At 36.0% G+C, this 26,673-nt stretch overlaps 2 protein-coding genes across 2 annotated transcripts in view; one reads left to right on the top strand and one right to left on the bottom strand.

Moving 5' to 3' along the window:
* The window catches only part of DMD (dystrophin), a 1,770,560-nt gene that overhangs the window by 643,707 nt on the left and 1,100,180 nt on the right, over window positions 1–26,673 (top strand). The window lies entirely within an intron of this gene.
* On the bottom strand, window positions 5,325–6,132 carry LOC105738507 (nucleophosmin-like). The gene is made up of 2 exons (XM_012500850.2): window positions 5,590–6,132; window positions 5,325–5,513 (listed from the first exon to the last, which is right to left on the bottom strand). Exons 1-2 carry the CDS (start codon window positions 6,130–6,132, stop codon window positions 5,325–5,327), a joined length of 732 nt encoding a protein of 243 aa, XP_012356304.2.

Genomic DNA, 26,673 nt, shown 5'->3' with positions numbered 1-26,673 from the left:
TGACACAAATAATGTTAGCTCATATAGTGACAGGGTGAATTTGTGTGCTTTCAAGTACCTTCAGTGAAAACAGGAAAGTAGAAATTATAAAATGCCCTAACATTTAAATCTAGCATATTCTTGTAGACTAGGAAAAAAATAAGTTTGCAAACATGGACTATAATAGAATGAGATGCAAAATGTTTGTAGTTGCCAGTAGAAGCAATAACAATTACCATTAGATTAAGTATTTAAACCAGCCGAATATTTTTACTAATGGAAATGGCATCTGTTTTATGAAATAATGCTGCTGAATGAACCATATTAAAAATGACCAGTATTTCCTAAAGAACGTTGTCACAGACATACAAGCATGAGACCCTAAAATCTTAAGGTGTTCCATTTGAAATCGACCTTAAGACATTAACCGTAGTGGTATTGTTTAGATGAAATTTTTTACGCTTTAAATCAACAAATGTTAAGCAAGCATGGGGAGCGAAACACCAGTGTGTTATTTTGACATGAATAAACTGCTGTTTTTAGGGAAAAAATATTGTCTTGTTAAGGTTAAGCTAATTGGTTTTCTGGTATCTTTTGCAATGTTACTGTGTTTTACTGCTCCATAACGTATGTTATATGGTAAATGTGCAATATATTTATATATGTTGCTGTAAAGAAATGTAATTAAAAACTGTTTACTTTGTGATATAAAAGTAAAAATTTATTCATTGTCATTGAGCATACAGAAGAAAATATGGATTACGTATGTTATATTTTAATGTTCACATGGTCCCACCATCAAATGTTGAACAACTTATAGTTTAAAGTCATATTCTATTTAAGAAAAATATACTCCCTTTTCTCAAATGTGAAATGTCCAGAGAGAATGGAAAATTACATATAAAGCATGTAGTTATAGCATGGGGATCCTGCTGTGATCTCTCAGATGGGGAACAAAAGGGAGAACGAAAGAGTGCACTGGTGCTTTGGAGTTGAGAGAAGGCAAAAAATGTCAAAGACAAGTTTAGCTGCTCTTCAGCTCTCCCTTTAGCTGCTCTTCAGCTCTGCCTTACCACGGTTATTAGTGATTGAAGAAAATTCTAAAGCACTTTTTAAAGGACCCAATTCTGAAGAGTTTAGATTCACAGAGCACAATGGAGTTGGAGTGACTCCTGCTCAAAAGTTTGAGACAAGCCAGTCCATGAAAAGACTGTCCTCCTCTTAATGGAAATACCCAGATTTTCTCATTCTTCTCGCCTTGCTTTCAGCACTTGCAGCCCAGAAAGCCCTTGTATAACAGGTACTGCCGTTGAAAGGTCATTGACTTGTACAAAAATGATGAGAGCTGAATAGATGTGCATAGGTCACTGACAGTATCTGCTACAGAGACTGAGTTTTCGTATGTTTGTTAGGATACACCTACATGGCAATCTACTGCCTCAAAGAACTCTATAGGAGGTAAGTGAATTTATATTAATACAGATTGAATTAAAGGATAGCTAGAAAAAGGCATATGATGTAAAAAAATCAGATACAAGTATATTTTCTGTATAGTCAGTTTTTACATTGTTGATTTCACCAGCTGGCTGCTGAGTTTGATGGCTTCTTAACAGCTACACTGCTGAGATTCAAATGCTGATAGAAACTTTGATGGAAAAATCACTTGAGTAAATATTTCTACCATCTTTTGCCCTTCACTGGGACCTAATGTTGAGAATAATTCATACCATTGCTTGTCTTTTATATTTCCCCAGCAGTAATAAAATTTCAGAAGATTTTGTTTTGTGGTCACAAAGCTATCCTGGTTTCTGTAACTAGAAGACGTACACTAGCATAAGGGAATCAGCGGGAAAATTTACTGCTAAGAGAATTTGTCTCTAGTCACTTACTTTAAGGTTACAGCAATGTATTAGTGTGGGAATACATTTTAAAATGAGCTTTTCAAAGTTATTAGCTGGTAGTGGCATGAGAGTTAAGTCTCTTAATACAGTTAAACAGTTGGGCACTTCATCCTTGCGTAAATATTGTTACCGTTTTATTGCTGCTTAGAAACTCTTCTGCACCTTTTTGGCTCCTATACATCTTTTCAGAAGTAGTAAATAACAGATTTACTGGGAGTGTGGTACCAGGCAGAAATTCAGAGAGGGGATTTAAATCCTTGCCCATCAAGTGTATCTTTCAGAAATAAGTATATTAAAATAATTGGATAATTTCAGTGGCTTGTTATTAGAGATCTGTTGTCCAGCATGGCATGATTAAGAAGATGACAGATTTTTATACATTATTGGAAAGAAGCAAGAACAAAAAACATAACTTACTGTAATAACCACAGTAAAGAACTGCTTAAAATGCATGATAAACATGTCATCCCTAAGGGATTCCCATTCTTAGAGCATGAAGTTATCAAGAGAGTAAGAGCCTACAAAAAAGGAGAAGAATACTGATTGCAAATTCCAAATAGAAAAAAATACGAACAAAACTGCTCACCATCGTTATAGAAGCAATGAGAAGCAGAAATTGTCATTTAATGAAATATAAGATTAAAGTTAATAGAAGTAATTTTCACGAAATAATACTTTGCAAGGAGGATGTTCCAGCTATATTGATCTCGGTGTTCTCTTCTCACATACCTTCTTACCGTTCCCTCAAATGCTTGTTTCTACCTTTAAATTTGCTTTTCTCTCTACCGGAGGGTTCTACCCTATCTCCAGTTTCTCACCACGTCCCAGTCTACTCCCTCTCAGAATTTTTGTACACTTCCCTTTATATACTTTAGTGTTCTAATTTTATATTCACAGATATGCCTTTTGTAACTCCCTCATCTCAAAGAAAACACACACATACACACACATGCACACACACAAAATTGAACTCTTTCTGGGAGATCTGCTTAACTTTCTTTATAACACTGTCACTTGCTGAAACTGTAGTATGTGTTTTCATGTTTATTATTTTTTCCATTAGAATGAAAATATTTTGGGTACTTGGTCTTTCTTGATCACCAATATACCTCGGTACATAGAAAACTTGATTCATATATTGAAAATGTAATATTCAGTAGAATGAATAAATACATAAATAAATTTAAAAATCATACTTTTATTGTATTACCTGAGACAAATGATCCCCAAGTTTGTCCTTCTTGCTTTTCATAGCCAAAACATTCTCTCTTACACTGAGCTTCCTTCACCTCTTCTGTGTACAGAGCACTTAAAATTTTCACATTGTCTGATACTTTAACAATATGATGGTGCCGTTCTCTTACCTGTTGGAGCATATGTTAAATACCAGAACCCATGTAACAAACATATATTGTGATCCTACTGTGTGCAAAGCAGGTACTGCTTGCTGCTAGGAATACAGAGCTGACTAAGAGCTCCTTTTCTCTTTATGAGCTCACGGTCTCATGAGTTCAGCCTCTTAAGGCACAACGTCTAAAGCAAAGTGCAGTAAGTAAACACTGCAGAAAGTACTGGATCTGGCCTAGGACAAATGGTGGGTTGTTTTTCCAGCTATTATTTTTCCTGCCCCCTAATTGACAGTCCTCCATTACACCTCTGGGATACCCAGCCTCACTTGGGAAAACCTGACTTTGGGAATCAGAGGCAGTCTCTGTTGCTTATAAATGAGGAACTCTAATGGATACATACTGTCATTAGAGAAACTCTGCTTCTAGCCTGGCTCCTTTTGTAAAGAAGGTTGAGTCCCCTTGGAGAGCCTGCAGAACATAACCATTTGCATGTAATGAACAGTCTGTAATACTTTGAGATTGATGTGCAATTTCTATTTGACAAGAGAAAAACAATTAGAATCAACTGTGGTCGTATATCCCAGAATACCAACGTGGTTTCCACACTCTAAGTGTTGTTGGATCATTATATGTGATTCATAATTTTGTCCCATTGTACCCACGTTTGCATTACCATTCATTCTTAATTTATTCTACCCTATTAAAAGTTTTTTTTGGTAATTTGTTGTTATTGCTACTCAGACATTAAAATGTCTGCAGGCTGTGAAAATGAATAAATTTAATGTGGCAGCATAGTTCTCAAAATCCTGGCTTTACAACTAATAGTACAGGCTTGTATTGTAAATCCCAGTTAACATGGATTTATTTGAAAATCCAATTTTACTGTTAATCTTAAATAACACATTTTTCAAACATTTTATCCTCGAATTTCTATTTTTTTAATAATTTATGGCCGTTGTATGTATTTACAAAAGGACAATGTGTGTACTTTTAAATACTAGTAATGGATTGCTGAAACAACTGTAACTTTAAAACCATGCAGTTATTCAAAAATAAACTGTGCAGCCTGGCTTAATGGAGGCTTATGAACATATGATTAAGATATATGCTCTAATAAGCAAATTCATTCAACTGATGGTTCATAGGAACTTTCAAATTTAATCTCATAACAAGTGCTATCCTTCAAAGAATGGTCAGGGCAATTTAACGAGTACATGACCACCCAAGATAATTTCATTGAAAAGTGGCTGAACTATTGAAATATTTTATAGTCTCCTTGGGATATTATTAAGAGCAGAAATTTTGAAATAGAATTGTAATGATGTTCCGAAAAGATAAGTAGGTAACTCTCTTAATACGTTTTGTGCTGCTGTAACAAAGTACCTAAGACTAGGTAATAATTTGTAATGAACAAAAATGTATTGGCTCACAGTTCTGGAGACTAGGAAGTCTAACATTAAGGTGTCAGCCTCTGGCGAGGGCCTGCTTGATATGTCATCACATGATGGACGATTAGAGGGCAAGAAAGATCAAAAGGGGGCTGAACTCCCACTTTTATAAGGGAACCAAACCCACTCGTGAGGCTGGAGCCCTCAATCCTAATCACCACCTAAAGGTCCCACCCCTTAATACTGTCACAATGGCAATTAAATTTCAACATCAGTTTTGGAGGGAAAAACATTCAAACCATAGTAGTGATACTGACTACTACCACACAGGGCTTGGGAGGCTACCCTAGCTGTTGCACCCAAGAGATGAATCTTCTTATGTGATTACCTTTATCATTTTTTTACTTTATTAAAATACTTTTATTTTACATGTATATTTTTGTCTACCCACCATTTCCATGTCTGACCACTGCTACTACTATAACTAGCATAACATTCCATACACACTTACAACCAAGCAAAGGGTGGAGTTCCTTCTTTAAAAACTAAACAGGCATTTTGGACAACACATTCTTGGCATTGGATTCTGGACAACATTTATCAAACATGGTAAGGAAGGTTCTCACTCTGCATCATGAAAAGGACAGCCAGATATCAACAGTTACAGAAATGAAATCACATGGAAAATTTTTAACAAATTGTTTAAACTATTTTCTTAAAGAGACTTCCTCCACTGCCAGAGATCTTGAATAATTCATGAACTTGGCTTCCACTTTAGGAAGACAACCACCTTTTTCTATACTTGCTTGCATTTTTGCTTTAATGTCTTCTACAGAACTAGGTCCTTTGGGTGTTTTAGGAGTTTTTTCCTGTTTTGAAGGATTCTTGTCCTTTTGGTCTTGCTGTTGATGGTTTTGAGTCTTTTCCATTCTGATTTGACTTTTGTGCATTTTTGGTTGGAGTATCTCATATAGATTTCTTCACTGGCGCTTTTTCTTCAGTTTCCTCATCATCAAAATCATCATCATCATCAAAATCATCATCTTCCTCAGCAGCAAGTTTTACTTTTTTCTGTGGAAACTTGCTACGACCTCCAGGGGCAGATCGCTTTCCAGATATACTTACGAGTTTCACATCCTCCTCCTCTTCATCTTCTGACTCTGTATCTTCCTCGCCAGTTACTAAATGCTGTCCACTAACATGCACTGGCCCTGAACCACACTTCAACCGTAAGACCACTGATGGTGTTATTTCAAAGCCCCCAAAGAAAACCATGGGCTGTACAGACATTTTCAAAGCTGCCAATGTTACTTTAATTGGACTGCCTTCGTAACTCATTGCCTCTGCTTCAACAATTTGCAGTTTATCCTTTGCACCAGCCCCTGAACTGACCGTTCTTAAAGATAACTGTTGCTCATTTTCATTATTATCCACCTTAAAGTGATCATCTTTGTCGGCCTTTAGTTCACAACCAAAAAGATATTTCTGGGGCCTCAGGGGGCTCATGTCCATCATCGTCCATCGGGTGGCAGGACGCACTTAGGTGGGAGACAAGGCAGATGGAGATAAACGACCACTGCTCAAGAGAACAGCTGTGCAGGACGGAATCACACCGGGGAGATTACCTTTATCTTAGAAAACCTGAACATCTTTTGTACTTTGACACTTCCCTACATTTCACCTAACCTTTAAAATCAACACATTTATTCAGCAGACTTTTACTTTTGGAGCTGCTCTGTGTCAGGCTCTATGCTAGGTGCTTAGGATATTGAAATTGATACAATCCTAATCTATTCACATATAATCCAAGGTTTGCTGAAATTGATGGACATTTAAACAATTGAAATGTTTAAGTGGTATAATTAGCAAATGGACATTTAAGCCATAAAAATAGCATCTAATAGATAGAATAGAGGTCAGTACACCATTGACGAGTCAGAACAGAGGTAACCCAAAGAGTAACTAGCTAGAAGAATTGGGAAACCTTCATAGAGAGGGCGATATGAAAATAAGTGAGAGAATTGTAAATCCAGGAAAATGAGGAAACGTTCAAAAGTGATGGTGTCAGAAAAACTTGTGGTATGATAATGACAAGATGAGAGGAACTCTTGGTAAGCATGTGGATGCATGGAAAGAAGTTGCAAAAAATAATGCCGAGGACATTTTTTATTTTATTGTTGGTTTTGTTTTGGTTAATTTCATTTTTTAAATCTAGTATGCTAGTGTTCATTTTCCAAACTGTGAATCATAAACTCACTTTGTGGATCAACACCGGCCTTTGATTTTTAGTGAAACAAATTAGAAAATATCAGCATTCATCACAAATAGATGTTTCATAGAATTTTGTTTTAATTGTGAGTGTATGTGTGTGTGTATATGTGTGTGAGAGAGAGAGAGAGAAAGAGAGAGATGGTTTAGATGTTTATCACCTCCAAATCTCATATTGAAATGTGATTTCCAGTGTAGGAGGCAGGGCCTGGTAGGTGTGATTGGGTCATGTGGGTGGATCCTTCATTAATGATCCCTTTGGTGACAAGTTAGTTCATGCTAGATCTGGTTGTTTAAAAGAGTATGAGACCTCAACCCCCACCTCTTTCCTGCTCTCCCCTTTGCCTTCCACCATGGTTGTAAACTTCCTGAGGCTCTCACCAGAACTAGATGCCAGTGACATGCTTCCTCTACAGCCTGCAGAACCGTAAGTCAAAAGAAAACCCCTTTTCTTTTTAAATTACCCAGTTTCAGGTATTTCTTTATAGCAATGCAAGAGTTGTATGTGTATATGTGTGTTGGGTGATTTCTGGTTGAGTGTCACAAGGTTGTAATATGGTAAGCGGAAGGAAGTATAAGTTTTAGAAAATTAAGAAGCCAGTTCAGAAAACTAATACTTTTGGGAAATAGTACAAAATTAACTTTACAAGAATATACACAGAAAGATGTAATACAAGATTTATTTAATTGCAATAATTTATAAAGTTTGTTTAGTGCCTTGCTTTTGCATGCTGTTTTAAAAATTACCAAGAATATGACTTCATGTGATTTTCAAATATTCCCAGCAAGATATGTAGAAAAGGTATTCTTATAACTCTTAGACAAAAATTTCGGAAAGTTTAAATGCTTTATCCCAAATTATAAAGCTAATCAATGAAGACTCTGGGATTCAAACACCATATTTTTTTACTGTTCACCAGCTAGAAGTTAGAAATGTTAAGCCAAAAACATTAAGTCACTGCTCTGCCTAATAAATCTTGAGGAAACTAATAAAAAGAATAATACCACTGACTACAGGACAAGGTCTTCCTAAGAGACCTTAAATATATTAAGTGATGAAGATGAAACTTCTTTATTCATAAAAAATGTTATTTAGTTATGAGTAGAACTCTAATTAAACTTATGTTGTCATCAGTAAAGTTGAGACATAACATTTATTAATATAATTATAATTTGACCCATAGCGTATTAAAAGAAGGACGTTAAAAGGAGTTGTTGTTATTAGAGATGATGTTAGGGTTGTTGATGATAATAACAGTAGTCATACACAACAAGGCACTTTATAATTTAAGAAGTGCCTTCAATTACATTGTTACTCTCATGGTAATCTCCTTTTGATATATAGATTTGGAGGATTCTTTGTCACTCTAAGACATAGGTTACTGAGGTGACGGAAGAATTTAGCAAGCAGCTTTCAAATGGAGGACATGAGCATTGGATTGTGTATAGCAAGGGCTGATGGTCTTGAAGAAAGCCTCTTGGTTTCCACAGGACAGAAGCCCTTTGAAGATCATAGCCAAGGATCTAGTAATTGCCTCCCTTTCAGAACACCCTCAAGAGCAAACCCCACCGTAAGACATGGTTCCCTACAGGCAAAACTGCTTTTCCTTAAAATTACAGTTCCGTGAATATCAGCCTTCTTTGGCTCATTCAACAGAGTTTTCTTAAGTTTCAGGACAGTGCTGCAGACCAAGAGTTTCAACATTGAGGAAAACAACACTACTTGTGCAGTGACCCTACCTCAGTCAGGGAGGCAGATGCCTGCCTTTATGTGAAGGAATAAGGAATCAATCATATTTCCAAAACTCAAGAAAGCCAGTCTAATGCAGGGAGAGATAGATGCATAAACCTCAAAGTTATGATATAGCATAATAGTTTTAAAATTCCATAATAACTGTATTTAAACAGTTTTATAGAAACAGAAGAGATAATGACCTGAGTCTGGAAAAGCCAGCTTGGAGAATGGCAACCAATATTAAGTGGCAAAAGCTTTGGGAGACCAGGCCCCCAGATGGAGGGTGATAGCATGGGTTAGACAGGTAGGTGGGGAACACTTCGCAAAGGACATTACATGGTACAGACAAGTCTGTGTTTTAGCCTATAAACCACAGTTGCAGAATGTGTTTGAGCAAAGGCATTTGGGGATGAGATTTACACTTTTCAAGATTTAAGTTTGTTTAGGATACTTATGGTTTGCTGTACACTTCCTAGGTTTTTACATTATAATTATGGTGTGAACTTTAAAGGAAAACTGCAGTTTAGCATACTCGAAAGAGTGCAACTTCAAGTCATGATTGGAGACAGATATTTAACAGATTTTGTGATCCTGTGATGCTTATTTTCTTCTCAGACATACCACATGACAATCATTTTGAAACGGTTTATTTCTACTTTAGCATCCATCTGTAGGTGTTGTATATGTTTTCTGCTTGAAAATAAAGCAGTGGGCCAGGTGCAGTAGCTCACGCTTGTAATCCCAGCACTTTGGGAGGCCGAGGCGGGCAGATCACTAGGTCAAGAAATCGAGACCATCCTCTCCAACATGGTGAAACCCCATCTCTACTAAGAATATGGAAATTAGCCAGGCGTGGTGGTGCATGCCTAGAGTCGTCCCAGCTACTTGGGAGGCTGAGGCAGGAGTATCGCTTGAACCCGAGAGGCAGAGGTTGCAGTGAGCCAAGATCGTGCCACTGCACTCCAGCCTGGCGACAGAAGGAGGAAATTCTTCCATCACCTCACTCTGTCTCAAAAAAAATAAAAAAGAAAATAAAGCAGTGAATGCGATTAAGATGGATTTACTATGATCATAAAGTACTCAGGAGTCTTTTTTTAAAAGACAGCATTACTCTAATTAAAAATATAGGGAAGAAACTAATGCTGTTTTGCATATCATTCTCAGCTCTCTCAAAATCAGATATTAAGCTCTTGCTGCCAAAGGAGACTATACTGCACGGTGCTAACCTGCATAAACTTTGAGAGGGTTGAATTGTGCCAAGCAATTCTCTCAATATATAAATTAAACAAATATTTGTTGATCTACTGTGTGACAAGTATTATTCCCGGAAATAAGAGATCCAGCAGTGAAACAAGTATGACTTCTTATAGAGTTCACAAAAAGGAAATAAAAGGATATATGTATAGTGATATCCCTGAATTAAATTTCTCTTTTGAAAATAAAAATTCTATCATAAGCTATAACTGCCAACACTTCAATACTCATTCAGCAGTTTTCAGGGATTTGTACCTTTTGACTTACGAGAATTTGGAAGTCTAATCGTATCATTGCACTGGAGTCTTAAAGAAACAGATAAGCGAATGACTTTGCCTGTATCATTGTTGACCGTACTTACAATCAGAAAGGGGCACAGGACAGATGCCAGGGAATAAGTGGACAGCCCATAAATGGAATGGTAAGAAAGAAGAACTACAGTGGATTTGGAAAGTTCCCTTCAGCATTTTCCCTAGACAATCTTTGGCTGTGTTTGCATGATCAGTATTTCATTCACAGGATACTGAGCTCTTGATATAGTTCTCAAAACCCAAAATGAAATAAGAAGTCTACGCTTTATTTAAATTCAAATTCCAGAGAGTTAAGTAACTTTCCAGGAGGTAATCTAAATATGGCCTCCTGGTTGGGGGGGGGGTTGAATTTGCATATAAATAGTCTCACCCTTAAAGGAAAACCACAGATGGTGGTAATGATGTGGTCATAATGTACATCTCCACAATGGTGGAACAAAACATCCACAGTTTTGCTTTCCCCAGTTTCAGTGACCCGTGGTCAACTTCTGCCTGAAAATAGGTGAGTACAATACAATAAGATATTTTAAGAGAGAGAAAGATCACATTCACATGATTTTCATTGCAATGTATTGTTATAATTGTTCTATTTTTATTCATGATTTTTAATCTCTTAACTGCGCGAAATTTATAAATTAAAATTTATCGTAAGTACATATAGTTTATATAGGGCTCAATACTGTTGGCAGTTTCAGACGTCCACTGGGAGTCTTGGAATGTATCCCCTACAGATAAGGGGTAAACCACTGTATCCTATTTGTGTGACTGCTAAAGGTGTTGTGAGCTCATAACAGTATGACATCAACACTGAACTAATCCAGGATTTGTTAGAGACGTATTTGCAAGGAGTGAGACGTGGTGCCTCATCCAAGCAGAGAAATAATTTTCAAATTTGCCTGACAATAAAAATCACAATGTGAGGTCTCTCTTTAGAGCTGCAATGTCCAGTTCAGTGCCCACTAGCCACATAAGATACTGAGCTCTTAAAATGTGGCTAGTACTAATTGAGATGGGCACTGAGTATAACACACATGCCGGGGTTTGAATACTTAGAACCAAAAAGGAAGTAAACGCTCATTTATTGCATGTTAAAATTATGGTTTTATTATATTTGATTAAATAAAATATACAATTAAATTGACTTCATTTTGCTTTTAAAAATGTGGCTATTAAAAATTTCAAATTAGGGGCCGGGCGTGGTGGCTCACGCCTGTAATCTCAGGACTTTGGGAGGCCGAGGCAGGTGGATCACGAGGTCAGGAGATCAAGACCATCCTGGCTAACACGGTGAAACCCCTTCTCTACTAAAAATACAAAAAAAAAAAATTAGCTGGGCGTGGTGGCGGGCGCCTGTACTCCCAGCTACTTGGGAGGCTGAGGCAGGAGAATGGCATGAACCCGGGAGGCAGAGCTTGCAGTGAGCCGAGATTGCACCACCGCATTCTAGCCTGGGTGACAGAGCGAGACTCCGTCTAAAAAAAAAAAAAAAAATTCAAATTATATATGTGTGTGATTACATATGTGTGTTTTCACATATGTAATTGATATGTTACACGTGTAGTTGATACATGTTACATATGCAAAACACGTTACCTAACACGTACATATGTGTGCAACACACATGTAACATGTTATATATGTAACATGTTACATGTGTGTTGTTACATGCTACATATGTGCTTGTATTACACACATGCATAATATGAAATTATGTGTAATTTCAGATTACATATGTGTATATTTTGAAAATTACAAATTACATATTTTGTTATTATTGCTTTACAAAGTCAAACTTACCCTATTTAATAAAGCATCATGAGGTTCTTCTTTCTTTCTTCTTTCTTTTCTTTTTTCTTTTTTTTTTTTTTTGAGGCGGAGTCTCGCTCTTTCGAGGTCAGGAGATCGAGGTTCTTATAATTCGTAAACTTTGAGACTTTTGTAGGAGAATAAATAATGCTTATTATAAAAACTGATTGGAAAAGTGAGCTGGAGCAGGGAGGGGAAGAAAAAGGACTAGAGATCACCTTTCTTTCCCAGCTCCGCTCCTCTCCCAACCTTTTTTCTTTCCATTCTGTCATCCCAATTCAAAAGTGCAGAGTTTACAGTTGGTGTGCTGATTTAGAAAACAGATATATAAACAGCCTTAAATTTTCTCCAGGCTTTTACAGTGAAAAGAAGTTCAATATCAAAAGTAACAATATTATCTGTGGAAAGGTGTAGGGGGCTATGTTTTTGAGGTGAAAACTATAGGTGCTCCTGGCCAAGCATGGTGGTTCAAGCCTGTAATCCCAGCACTTTGGGAAGCTGGGGCGAGACTACTGCTTGAGGCCAGAAGTTTGAGTCTAGCCTGGCCAGCAGGGTGAAACGCGACCTCTACTAAAACACACACACACACACACACACACACACACACACACACACACACAGCCTTGCGTGGTGGCGCTTGCCGATAGTCCCAGCTACTCAGGAGGCTGAAGCGGAAAGATTGCTTGAACCTGGGAGGCAGAGGTTTCAGTGAGCTGAAATAGCACCACTGCACTCCAACCTGGGAGGCAGAGTAAGACTGTCTCAAAAAAAAAAAAAAAAAAAAAAAAAAAAAAAAAAAGAAAAGGAAGAAAGTATAGGCACTCCTTATATGCAGCTGCTCACACCCCTCTTCCTTCACACCCCTCCCCCTTCCCCAAAAGTTTGCAAGGGGAAAAATGTGTGGAATTGGCAGTATTTAGTGGCATGCAACTGTGAGTCATCAGACCGCACATCCTCACTTCTACTAGTGGCTCAGTTCCCAACAGCACTCAGTGAAAACTAACTCATTTCAAAGGTGAAAACAAGTGACTTTGGCCACCAGGGAGTGTTCAAAACTGTCAGTGCTGAAGCAAATGTGGAGGGTGTTCTGTAGTTTGTTCAAGTTGATGTTTGTGGTCCAACCCCTAGCTGAACTACTAATTATTGGTATCTGTCTTGATGGTGCCTGAGGAGAAAAGTTCTCAAAGGGAATCAATGTTCAAATTATAGTATGTATCTTGGCCATGGAAGTTATTGAATTTTAGCCAATACTTGCTACTCTTTCATTTATAGTGTGAGAATGCAGTGTAATGAACCTAACTCTCACTATCCTGACTTGCCTTTCTCATCGCATTCACAATAAGCACATGTCAATACGTATACACATTTCATATTTCTAAAGTTTACTTTATTTCCTTATTGTACATCACTGTGCTGCTGATGGAAGAGAAAAGGAAAAACACTATTGATTGCAAAACTGTTTTATCTTTAGTCGCTTAGATTTTTTTTGTATGATATGTAACATCTTGCATACATAAGGCAACACGAAACTAAATCGATTTTCATATAGCATGTATTTTTTTCCAATTAAATGTTTAATTTTGTTCAGAATATACTGGGGACATTTTGAATAATAGAGAAAAGTACAAAGAACATTCATAATTCTACCACCTATCAGCAAAGTGAAATTTTATGAAGAAACATAATTTTCATGTAAACCATAGTGAACTCATGGTAGGTTTTATTTAATACAGTAATTGGAGAGCCGGTAGGAAGACAAAACTGGTTCAAAAGAGAATACAAGGCCGGGCGCGGTGGCTCACGCTTGTAATCCCAGCACTTTGGGAGGCCGAGGCGGGCGGATCACGAGGTCAGGAGATCGAGACCACGGTGAAACCCTGTCTCTACTTAAAATACAAAAAAAAAAAATTAGCCGGGCGTGGTGGCGGGCGCCTGTAGTCCCAGCTACTCGGAGAGGCTGAGGCAGGAGAATGGCGTGAACCCGGGAGGCGGAGCTTGCAGTGAGCCGAGATTGCGCCACTGCACTCCCGCCTGGGCGGCAGAGCGAGACTCCGTCTCAAAAAAAACAACAAAAAAAGAGAGAATACAAGAAACAAATGCTTCTATAATCAGTGAATTTTTTAAAAAGTATTCTGGAATAAGATTAGTGAATAAGATGCTAAACTGGTTGATACCGTACAGCCTTTGGGGTTATATCCTCTACTGGGTAAAAAGTCATTTACATCATATCAGTTTTCTAAAATTTGCATTGAACTTCATAGCGTTATAACATGTGTGGGCCAAAATTAATAGTAAACAGCAAGAGTTGCTTTACTCTGAAAATATTGAAGCTCTTGTGAGGGTGTGAGGAGTTTGTTAGAAAACAACGCTACCATTGTTTTGAAACACACACAATCATCTTTTTTTTACTTCTAAGTTTTGGATAATTTTTCTTAAATTATCTTATTATCTTATCCATTTTCTTTATTTTCTTAAGCTTTTAAATGTTTCTCCTAGGCACTTTTATTGATTTTTGAAATATAGTTGATATGTGCTGAATTTTTATCATCCAGTTTTAATTCTACTGAAAAATCTGAAAGATGTTCATCAACTACTATATTTCAAATGCATACAACCCCTTTCATGTTGAAGAAACTGTATGGGAAACACAGTCTCACTCTTTCAGGACCTGGTATCATTAAAAGTCTTGACACTGTTAAAATTAAACAATGTCTTTTTTAAAATCAAAGGGTACAAAAGAGCTGTGTTGGTCAAAGGATACAAAATTTCAGTTAGATAGGAGAAATAAGTTCATGAGATCTTTTGTACAACACAGTGACTATAATTAATAACAATACATTATCGAAAATTACTAAGAGAGTCGATTTTAAGTGTTCTCACCTCAGAAGAATAGTATGTGAGGTAATACATATGTTAATTAGCTCATTTTAGCTATTCCACATTTTTCAATACAACGTGTTGTATAATACGTGATATATACAACTTATATTTTCCAATTCAAATAAGTAAAAATAAATGTAAATTATTTGAAATAAATAAAATGTGAAGAACATCCACTTTTCATATGAAACCATGAAATATTTTCTGTTAAAAGATTAAATGTCCAATAAATGTTTGATGTTAACAGAAACAAAAATGTTTAATATTTAAATACATACTTGCATGCTATTGACCCCCTGAAGTTCACTGCTGGGCTAAGTGAACCAACTATATCTTAAGTCAAAAATGCTGAAATTCTTCCCCAAATCCCAAAGCTCATGAAAACACAAACATAAAATTTCCAAATAATTCTACAGGGAAAATAAGACATACTATTTGATCTGATCGAACAACAGGATGATTATGGTTAATAATGAGTTAATTGTACATTTAGAAATAACTAGAGGAGTGCGATTGGATTGTTTGTAACACAAAGGAGAAATGCTTGAAGGGATGGATACCCCATTCTCCATGATGTGATTGTTACGCATTTCATGCCTGTGTCAAAACATCTCATGTACCCTACGAATATATACTCCTACTGTGTACCCACAAAAATTAAAATAAAAAAGGGAGGGACCCGAAGATAAGCTAATATTTAAGCTTATCATACTTATTAAGATAAGCAATACATACCGAAAGTAATAGCATTTAAAACCAGATGTTGGGGTATGGTTCTAACTTGTTCATTAAAATTCAAAGTCACCTGTCTTGTTTTTTTCTTTTTGTTTGTTTGTTTGTTTTTGAGATGGAGTATCGCTTTTTCACTCAGGCTGGAGTGCAGTTGCACGATCTCGGCTCACTGCAAGCTCTGCCTCCCGGGTTTATGCCATTCTCCTGCCTCAGCCTCCCGAGTAGCTGGGATTACAGGCGCTGGCTACCATGCCCTGCTAATTTTTTTGTATTTTTAATAGAGATGGGGTTTCACCGTGTTAGCCAGGATGGTCTCGATCTCCTGACCTCGTGATCTGCCCACCTTGGCCTCCCAAAGTGCTGGGATTACAGGCGTGAGCCACCGTGCCAGGCCACCTGTCTTGTTTTATCATGATTCTGAGAGTATGTAAGTATGTGTATAGCTCATCTAAACCCTTTTTCTTTCAACATGATCAATAGTTTGAACATTGGAGATATTTTATAAGAAATAATGAAGACAACTCAATCAGCACATATATATTAAATGTGGAATCTATAATGATTGTGAAGCCTGAAGCAAACTAAATATTTAGTAATAGGTTCTGTTTCCCATGGTATATCCATTTTAATATGTAACATAAATGCCTTACATTTGTTTTAACTATTTAAGGTTTATGTTGTTAGTGTGATGAAATGGCTTGCAAAAGTCAGAAACTCAGAAAAGTTTCAGGCTTATATCCTGGAGCCTGGTTTTCTTTCTTCAAGGTAGAACCACTGTGAAGTAAAAAAATTTTTTTATATCTGGAGCAATAATGTAGAAGCTTAAAAGTATTATCCAAGTTGTCATAAGCCTATTATTTCTTTACATTACTGAAGTGAAAGACAGCATTAATGGCTAAATGCCTTACTTGGCTATAATTTATATTGTTTAGGACTGGAAATGTGCCTGAAATGTACATTTTTTTTCAAAATGGTTTATGTAATATTTGAAACCTGACAAGTAACCTAATGATTTCATAGAATACCGTCAAATATAAATGTGAAGTTTTAAAGACACAGGAAAATATTCAGAATAAACACCCTAACCACAGGCCAGCAGAAGAACTAGACTTGAGAAAATGAATGGGAAGATAGTAACAAATGACTTCTTTGTCAGCCTTATATATGCTTAGTCTTATAGACTGTCTTATGGATGCTCTGCACTCTATTTCCAGCAAGTATGGCATTTGGAACGGGACCACACGAGACAAACTATGAGTTTACATTTCCCACAACTGCACAGATAGAAAGAGGGAACAACGGAATACTCCCTTTCTTCTTAAAACAATAACTTCTGTTGAAGCTCACTGGCTTCTTCTTTTCAGCTGTTTCTGCTAGCTCCTCCTCCGCCTCTTGACCTCTAAGGCAATGGTCTTCAAAATATCAAGACTGCTTTCTAATTGAAACAAAACTTATAGGCACATTTCTTCCCAAAAAAATGTACATTTATTTGTAAATCATATATGAATATGACTAAGCATGTAAACATATGCGAAAATAGAAATCAATAAATACAAATGCAAACACAAATAGAACCATTCACAGTTTTCTTTTGTGTCCCAGTGAGTTGTTTCAAATTCCTCAGAGGTATGTATGTCACAGTTTGAGACTATACCTTCAATCCTAGGGTTTCTGGTTTCGCTCTCCTCCTAGGTGACAGCATCCATTTGTACGGACTTAAATGCCATCTTTAGTTGAATAACTCCTCTATCTCTCCATCGCAGATTTCTCTTGATTCCAAACCTGCTTGTTCACCTGAGCATATGACACAATTCGTTGGCTGCCGTACATGCAGCTTTGACATTTTATTTAAAATCTTTCCTCTTCCCCAGCCCTCATCTATTTCACATTAGTATCTTCTTCTTATTTTCTTAATTGGTAAGCTGAGTCCACGTGATTCCATCATTTATCTCTCATTTTATGTCTAATCTATAAGCAAGTAATGCAATGCAACTTCTATCTCCAAAAATTGATTTTGAATTTGTCTTCTCTTCCTCTGTGTCTCCCCCATCTTAAGCCAGGTCACCTCTGCCCTCTTGCCAGATGAGGTCACATTCTCTTCCTACTGTTGTTATTCTCTTCCTATTCAATCCTACACCACAGCAAAATGGATCTTCTCAAAATGTCAGCTAGATAAAGGCATTTCTGTGCTTAAGGTCCTCATGGATTTATCTTATTAGGATGAACACCCAACTCTTTATTATGGCTTAGAATACAATGAATTACAACGCATAATGAATATATTTTATTTCTATCTTTACCGTTTTCTTCTTAAGTCAACCTTTCTCAATCCGTATAGTATAATCATATTAGTGCTTCTTCACTTTCTAAAACATCTCAGGGCCTTTGCACATGTTTCTCTGTTCTTAGACCTAGAATGCTCTTCCTTTTCTCTTTGTGTAGCTAGGTGCTTCTTTCCATTTACGTATCACATGAAATGCAGTCATTCCCTCCTCCTTCCCTCACTACCTCACAAAAAGTTGATGCCTCTCTTAAACCATTAATGGAATTTTACTCGGCAGTGAATAGAGGAAAAACCAATGATAAAAGCAACCATATGAATGAATCTCAAAAATATTATGCTGAGCAAAAAGTCATAGACACAAATATGGGTATTTACATGAAGTTAAAGCACAGCAAAACTCATTTATGGTAATGGAATTAAGAAAGTGGTTACCTCTGGGTGAGGGTTGGAATTGAATGGACAGAGGCATTAGTGACTTTTTCGGGGTAATGGAAATGTTGTCTATTTTGTTCAGGTGGTGAATACATAGATACATTCAATTGTCAAAACACTTGCATCCAAACACTTAAGACTTTTGCACTTTATTATATGCAAATTATGCCTCAATTGAAAAAAGTTTGTTTTCAAAATTATATCAACAGTTGAAATTCTTTTAAAGATTGGATTCAAATGAGATTAATTCCGTATCCATCATTGATGTATGATAGTTTTGTATGTAGTTAAGGTTATTGGAGATAATTGGAAGTTCTACTCACAAGAAGGCTGTATAATATGAAGTTTATCTGCCTTGATCTTTGATAGTTTTTGCGATTTCAACTTCTTCACAGCTCTGTAAGAAGGCAGGGTGGCATGTCGAAGCAAGCATGTGTTTTAGAGTAACACAGGGCTGGTATACAACCCCATGTCTACCAATTATCAATGACGTGGCTATGTTGCTGGATCTCAATAATCTTCCACTGTAAAATAGAATGTAACACCTGACTCACAAAGCAAAGGTATTTACATTATATAATTCCTGCGATCCTGGGACTTCCCTTAATCCCATCCACAAATGCCAGGTTAAAGACCCCATCACAGACTAGAACAAGTCGGGATGTCAAAATGAATAAATATTAATTGAAGGGCCTATTGTGATTGACCACCACACTGTAGGCACTGTCTAATATCTGCCGTCTCCCTCGTTTTTTGGGGGAAACATTCTAAATGTGCAAAAAATAAAGGGTTATTTGCTTTCTGGCACTTGGGGTCGATTTTTTGAGGATATGTTAGCAGAACAGCAAAGGTGAAACACTAAAAGCACCATCAATACACAGGCAGAGGTGAAGCCATAAAGCCTTTATTTTTTAAATTAATGCAGAAAATATAAGAGGTATGCTACAAAGAACGTCTAATCTCTGAAAGGATATACAAAAGACATAAAATTACATTGGCATATTTTCATAATGTTCAAAATATTGTTTTAATTAGTGTATTATGAGTTTATTCATGTGTCTGTGTGTTGTGTTATATTAATCTTTTCTTGCATTGCTATAAAGAAATACCTGAGACTGGGTAATGGATGAGAAAAGACAGTTACTTGGCTCACAGTTCTGCAGGTTGTACCAGAAGCATAGCAGCGTCTCCTTCTGGGGAGGCTTCAGGAAGCTTCCAATCGTGGCAGAAGGCAAAACGGGAGCAGGCATATCACCTGGCTAGAGCAGGAGCAAGAGAGACAGAATGAAGTACCACACACATGTAAACAGCCAGATCTCAGAGAACTCACTCATCATCCTGAGGATGACACCAAGAGGATGGTTTTAAACCATTCATGAGAAATTCACACACATGATCCAGTCACCTCCCACCAGGCCCCACCTCCAACACTGGGAATTATATTTCAAGATGAGATTTGAGCAGGGACACATATCCAAACGATATCCATGTTTAATCAGAAAACTAAAAGTTAACAGTAACAGTGATTTTACTTTGTAGACCTTTGCTAGTGGCCCAAATCTAGCTCCATTCCGAGAACAGCCTGTGGTACACATTTTGAAAGATAATTGATTAACATGAAAGAAGCTTTATCTGTAGTCCTTAAGGCCATTATGGTTTACATATATAAGTAAATATTCCGAAGTAGCCATGCCAGTTAACATATATCCAGAGTCTAAAGGCCACTGGACAACAAAAGTAAAAGTTACATAGCAATTCTTACTTTATATCACAGTAATTCTTGTATATTTTAAATGGATATTTACATTTGAGGACATCCATTTATGAGTTAGGTACATGTCTCTTAAATTTAAGTAATATTTACTTAAATTTCTGGCTGCAGCAATTCCACATATGTAGAAATGAAGTCTGAATTGAGTTGGGGGTCTTTGCAATACTCTCTCTGTTCATTGGCTATTTTGACAATGCTGAGAGATGTGGTTAGCCATTCTTTTTCATTTCTTATTGGCAACCTAGAGAGCAATTAAGCCTTCTCCCCTTAACTAGATGTATGTTTTATTCATTTCTGGATCTTTATGGCTGACTTTGAATCCTAGCCTGTGGTAGGAAGCATGGTGTCAGAAGGAACTATGAGTTAAGACTGTGCATACTTGGCTTTGAGTCTTGGGTATCATACCTCCCTCATAGAGTGAGGGAACCAGGGATTCTTCTTGAGGCCCAGACCCTGCATCCACGTTAAGAGCACCTGTGCAATTTTGCTTCCTGATATTTAAGGTGAAAATAAACGTTTGGGTCATTGTAAGGATTATGTGAGATGATACTTTTAAATATAGGCCCCCTTATTATATGCTCTCATAGTTTCAGGCAACACTTGTCATATTTGTAACCTCAGTTTTAACTGTGATGTTTCCATCAATGTCCCTCTTACCTGGTACAGGGGCTCTTCATATTCTTGGATTACACATCTGTGAATTCAACCATGCATCAAAAATATTCAGAAAAACAATGAATGCCTACCTCTGTACTGATGATGTATAGGTGTTTTTCTTGTCATTATTCCCTACACAATACAATGTAATGAGTATTTATATAGCATTTACATTGTATTAAGTATTATTAGTAATCTAGAGATGTCTTAAAGTATATAGCAGGATGTGCATAGGTTGTATGGAAATATTACATCATTTTATTTGTCACTTGAACATTTGTGGATTTGCTATCCGTGGGGATCCTGGAACCAATTCCCCATGGATACTGAGGGACAATTGTATTATAAGCAGCAAGAGGGAAAGGAATCTGTCTATTTTGCCCAAAATTGTGTTTCCAGGACCTAGCATAGCTCCTGGCAAAGAATATTCAACAAATATGCATTGAGGAAAGAAGAGAGGGAACCATATCCCCTTATTCGCAGTGTTCCTTCATGTAATGAATAAACAGTCAAATCTTACAAGAGATTTTAAACCAGTCAGAGAAAAGTTGGAAGTTAGTTAGTTGTTCATACATTGAGAAGCCTCGATGCTGTGTCGTCTAGGTAATGAAAGATCTAGGGAAGTTTAGCAGGGAGAAGAAGAGAGATGATAGTTGTCTTCAAATGTTTGAAGGACTGTATGGACACAAAAATTTAAACTTGTGCTGAATAATTCCAAGTGGTACACAGTCTCTCGATAGAAGCTAAAGTGGGGGGTGACACTTGACTGAATAAAAAGCCATCTAAATATCAGAACTTACAAAAGCAGGAACTGGTGCCCCAACTAATAGTGTGTTTTCTAGCACTTATGAAACCTGATCATAGGCAAGATAAGGAAAAATTGGGACCTGGGAGTTATACATGGGAATTTATGTATCAGTTGGGTGATTAGGAGAGGTGACCTTAAAGTCCTGTTGTGTTCTAAGAGTCTGTGATTCTGAGTCTTATTTCCCAACAAGAGAGGTACAGAGCAGAAGGTGGGTTTGGGAGAAATAGGATAAAGATATCAGGAAATCCTAAAGGTAAGAAAAGGAAGGCAGACCTGAAGCTAACTCCATACTTCAGGTGCTTGCCTAGAGCCAGCCCTACCTACATAGAGAACGTTGAAGAGCCAGTTAAAAATCTTTAACACCGATGTAAAACAAAACTGTCAAAACCTGAAGATTTTGAATGTTCTAACCTACTCGTCAGTTAAACTTTTTTCACAAATACTTCAGTAAATAGGCATAAATTTATTTTTTAATGATAGAAAATATCTCTTAAAGAACTTATAACTGTGGATAAAAGCACCACCATAAAAATCTTGTGGTAATATATATATATATATGTATATATATCAATTATTTTAAATATGGTTAGCTAGAATATGACAACAATGTTTATTAAACACAGAGACTGTTGACAGTCCCATGTATACACTATAAAACTTTAAGTTATCCACTATTCACCCACTAAGCTTATACTTAATGAGTGTCTACTGTGTCACTTATTGCGGAAGGCACAGGCGGTATAGCATTGCACAAAACATACGCGATCTCTGATGGAGTTTTTCAGTCTAGTGGTGAAAGCAGTGAATGGGTGTACAGATATTAAATAACTGTACAATTAGTTGCATGTGTTAACTTTAAAGTTCAGAAGATGACAGTTGATCTACGGCGATGCTTCCTCAATCTCTGACGTTTTGAGCCAAATACATCTTTGTTGTGGTGGACTGCCCTGTCCGCTATAGGATGTTTGGCATCACAACTGACCTCTGCCCATTAGATGCCCGTAGAACTCTCTTCTTTAGTCACAAATTTGTCCCAGACATTTCCAAATGTCCCTTGGGAAGCAAAATCATCCCTAGTTGAAAACCACTGGTCTAGGGGGAGGTCTTTATGAGGAAGTAACATCTAAGAAAGCTGGTATGTTTACATATAGCTACAGGCTATTCAACATGTATACATACGTAACTAACCTGCACGTTGTGCACATGTACCCTAGAACTTAAAGTATAATAAAAAAAAACATGTAACAAAACAATACATATAAACATAAAAACATAGAAACATAAAAACATACAAACAAAACAATACAGTATGGTAAGTGCTATGGGACCAAAGATGAAAGGGTTCTACTGCACAAGTACGAACTCATAGTTAGGCTTTTGGGGTCAAAATTTTGCTGAAGATATTTGCCAGCCAAGTGACCTTTGGCAAGTGACTTAGCTTATTCATGCCTCAGTTTTATCCAATGTAAAATGGGGCTGGAAAGTCCCATCTACTTCTTTGGGGAAATAATATGTGGTTATATAGGAAAAAAAAAATCCTAGAAGTATGCCTGCTGCATAATAAAAGGAAGGAGAAGGATAAAGAGAAATCTGCATTTTTTTCTTCTGTAATGGGGCAGATGGTAAATATTTTAAGTTTTGTGGGCCAAATAGTTTCTGTCACATTTACTTGATTCTGCAGTTGTGGCAGTGAAAGCAGCTATGGACAATACTTAAATTAGTGAGTGTGCCTGTGCTTTCAATAAAACTTTATAAATACAAAGCTTGCAAAACAAAGTTGTTGTTTTTTTTTTTTTGTAGTTTGCTGACACCCTAGTGAAGAAGCACCACTGTCAACATTGAAATTGATCAAATTTTTATTTTTAAAAGTTTTCAAATTTGCTTTGCATGGTCTAGCTCATGAAATAAGTCAAAAGTAGCAAGACCTCCACCTCTAAAATAATAATAATAATAACCTCAAAAGGAAAAGAACTATTTTTAAAGAAGAAAGATTGTTGTTAAATAGGATTATTGTGCACTGAGAAAACCTAGGAGACTCAATTTTAAAACCTGTGAAGTAATTTTAAAAATACTTTATGAATAGATACAATATAAAAAGCTCAATAGCTTTTATTCATAATGACTATAAATGCAAATGGAAATATTTTCATTCACACTGCTGACAGTGTATAAATTAAGGAGGAATAAAGTTAAAAAAGTTGTAGACCCTATAGGTCAAAAGCATAAAAATATACACAAGAAAAAGCAAAAATTGACTACGTAGGATTGTTTTAGGATTTAAGATTTATTGTCATTAAACTTGCAATACCTGCCAAATTAACATTTGAATTTAATACAATTCTAATCAGAATGCTTTTGATGTGTTTGGGGGCAATATAATTTCAAAGGAAATAAGCAATGATGTAATTTAAAGTTTATATAGAAGAAAATTGTGTGTGTGTGTGTGTATAAATTGGAGATAACTTTACTAATAAGCATATTATGGCAGCAACTGACACTTCCAGATTTCGACTATACTTTGAAGTAATTGTGATCAAAACCATAGTGTGCTTGCATAAGGCTAGAGAAATGGGTTAGTGGTTTAAAAGTGACAGTCCAGGACAACATCCAAATAAGATAGGATATTTTAGTTCTGTGTGGATAGCCTATTTCACTTAATAAATAGTGTCTCGTAATTGACTATTCATGGACCTATAAGTTTAACTATAGACCAAAAAAAAAGTCCTCTAGATTATGGAGCTAACTAGAAATATAAATTCATATAAACAATAAAGGAAAATGTAGGACTTTATAAGCTTTATGGTATACAGATTTTTGGTAAGTCAAGAAGCCTGGAAGACTTAAAACGTAAAATTGGCAGACTGAATTAACTGATAGTTTAAAGCTTCCATAGAGCAAAATAAATCATAAACCAAGTTTTAAAATATATAATGGATTTAGAGAAGGTATTTACAAAAATATGTGACTAATGGTGGTTAATAATAAAAATATGTAAAAAGGATATGAAATGGCATTTTACTATAAAGGTCAAATGACCTATAAGCATAATAAATCATATTAATCTCCACTAGTAATAACTACACACATTTACATAATATAGATGTTATCCCTGCATTTGATTTACTTTATCTGTCTTTTGGCAGAACTATTTGTCCCCAAGTAAAAAATTCTATATCATTACCAGAAAGGTATATTATAATAATATTTATTATGTTGCAGTTGTAAAAGAAATAACAGCTTTTCAATTGTTTACGAATCCTATAGAACATTTACTGAAATACATTTACATTTTGTGGCAAACTTAGATTTAAATGTCGTGTTTGTGCTTTGTTTTATGCCGTTTTCCCATCTTTTCTCCAGGAATTTGATTGTGCTTGATTGAAAGCTAAAAAGAAAAAAAATAATAATTCTGGTTTTGGTTTAAAAAATTAGGTTAGGGGTTAAAAAGTTGTACATTGTCTTCTATTAATAAAACAAGTTTCCTTTGTTTCTTGGAGGCTTTATATTAAATGGATTTTTAATTCATAGACAGCATATTGTGATTAAATTTCCCCATGAGCTTCACATTTTGTTTTAATAGCAGAAACTAACTTGGCTGCAGTTACTGCCCTTCCGAGAACAGTGTTCTGGAATAATTTTGACATACATATGTATTTCTTTTTAAAACACGTGTTAATCTTTTTAAAAAGAAAGTTTTCCCAGCTGTGTCACCTGTGACTCCAACTTTCTTGGGGGAAAGGGGTATGAGATGTTGGAAGAGAATGGCTTGAAGAAATAAAGTGCAAAAGATGTAATACTTTCCTGTGATAGAAATGTATTCAGTGACCCTGAGCGACATTCCTACTCTTGTCCGTTCATTTTTCCCACAAGTATGGTCTGGTCAATTATAAAAATTGACATTTGCAGTGGGCTCTTCTGTAAGAGATGCTAAATCAGAAATGATTTATTTTAGAAAGAGATGATATAAACATATATATCCCCTGTCTCAGAAGTGTGAATGTCGAAAAGCAAGGAGATGATCTTCAAAGCGTCTAAAATATTGATTTGTGACATCGTTTTATGAAAGTGCTTCAGATTATTTTTTTCTTGGATGGCCCCTTATGCTTTGGTCAGTTGATGCTAAAATCTGAATTTCTTTATTTTAAAAAAACTTTTAATTTTGAAAAAGTTCATAGTGCTGTCTAATTCATTTTAGATAGTCACTAATGAAAATGTAAGAGTCATTCTGAGAACCAGATCTGCTGATATGTTCCATTAAATTACAAGTTTTATGTGTATTTGCTTTGCTTTTATACAATGAATCTTCTTTACTCTCTTCCCCACCTGCCAGAAATTGCCCCACTCAACATTCATAAAAGGTCCATTTTCAATCGCTATATTTATTTCAGAAGCAAAGATATCATATATTCAAATTTTAGTTACTTTCCAATATCAAGCTAATAACTCACACAAATAAATCAAACTATAGCAAAACAGCAATCTAGCATTCAACAAAACCTCCCCAATGCACGTATTTCAAGCTGTAGTTATTTATGTAGCATCCACCGTGCTGAAATAATTTACATGTTCAAATCAAATGGAAAACTAGAATCAAAATTGTTGATTACTTCTTATCAAGGCATTTTATTATATTTAAGAAGAATACAAATTAAATCATTTTCAGGAAGCAACCCTTCTGGCTAAGATGTTTTTACCATAATGCTTAAAGTTAATTGTTGATCTTTACCTATAAATTAAAAGGTGGACTGAAAATGCAGAATCAATCAGGTAGTCCATTTTGCATCAGGTGAAATATATAAAGCATAAAACAGCGAGTTAAATTTCCTAACAAAATTGAATTACAGTGAGTAAAAGTGACAGGACAAATGCATTAAGAAAAGATGGACTGAAATGGATAGAGTAGAATATATGCATCTATAAAACACAGTCATATATAATATACTCATTTTTTTTCTTATGAGTGTGAGAGTAATGGAAGAAAACAACAGTAATAACAAAACCAGTGTGATGTGTCAGATTTCACCTTTTAATTAAAAAATTATTCACCTCAGAGGGGAATTTTCTTTCTTGGGTTAGCTCAATCATGTCAGATCTTGTTCATTTAAAAGGTCAGTTTAC

Source organism: Nomascus leucogenys, chromosome X (genome assembly GCF_006542625.1).
Source record: "Nomascus leucogenys isolate Asia chromosome X, Asia_NLE_v1, whole genome shotgun sequence".
Classification (NCBI taxonomy): Eukaryota; Metazoa; Chordata; class Mammalia; order Primates; family Hylobatidae; genus Nomascus; species Nomascus leucogenys.
Note: the sequence above shows the minus strand (reverse complement) of the source record. Positions and strands in the feature narration are given on the sequence as shown.

What these genes read in the sequence shown, in the direction of transcription:
- LOC105738507 (XM_012500850.2), bottom strand. Translation starts at nt 6,132, where the DNA reads ATGATGGACATGAGCCCCCTGAGGCCCCAGAAATATCTTTTTGGTTGT. An exon ending in AAGCGCCAGTGAAGAAATCT is followed by an intron (nt 5,514 to 5,589) that starts ATATGAGATACT and finishes CAACAGCAAGAC; the next exon opens with CAAAAGGACAAGAATCCTTC.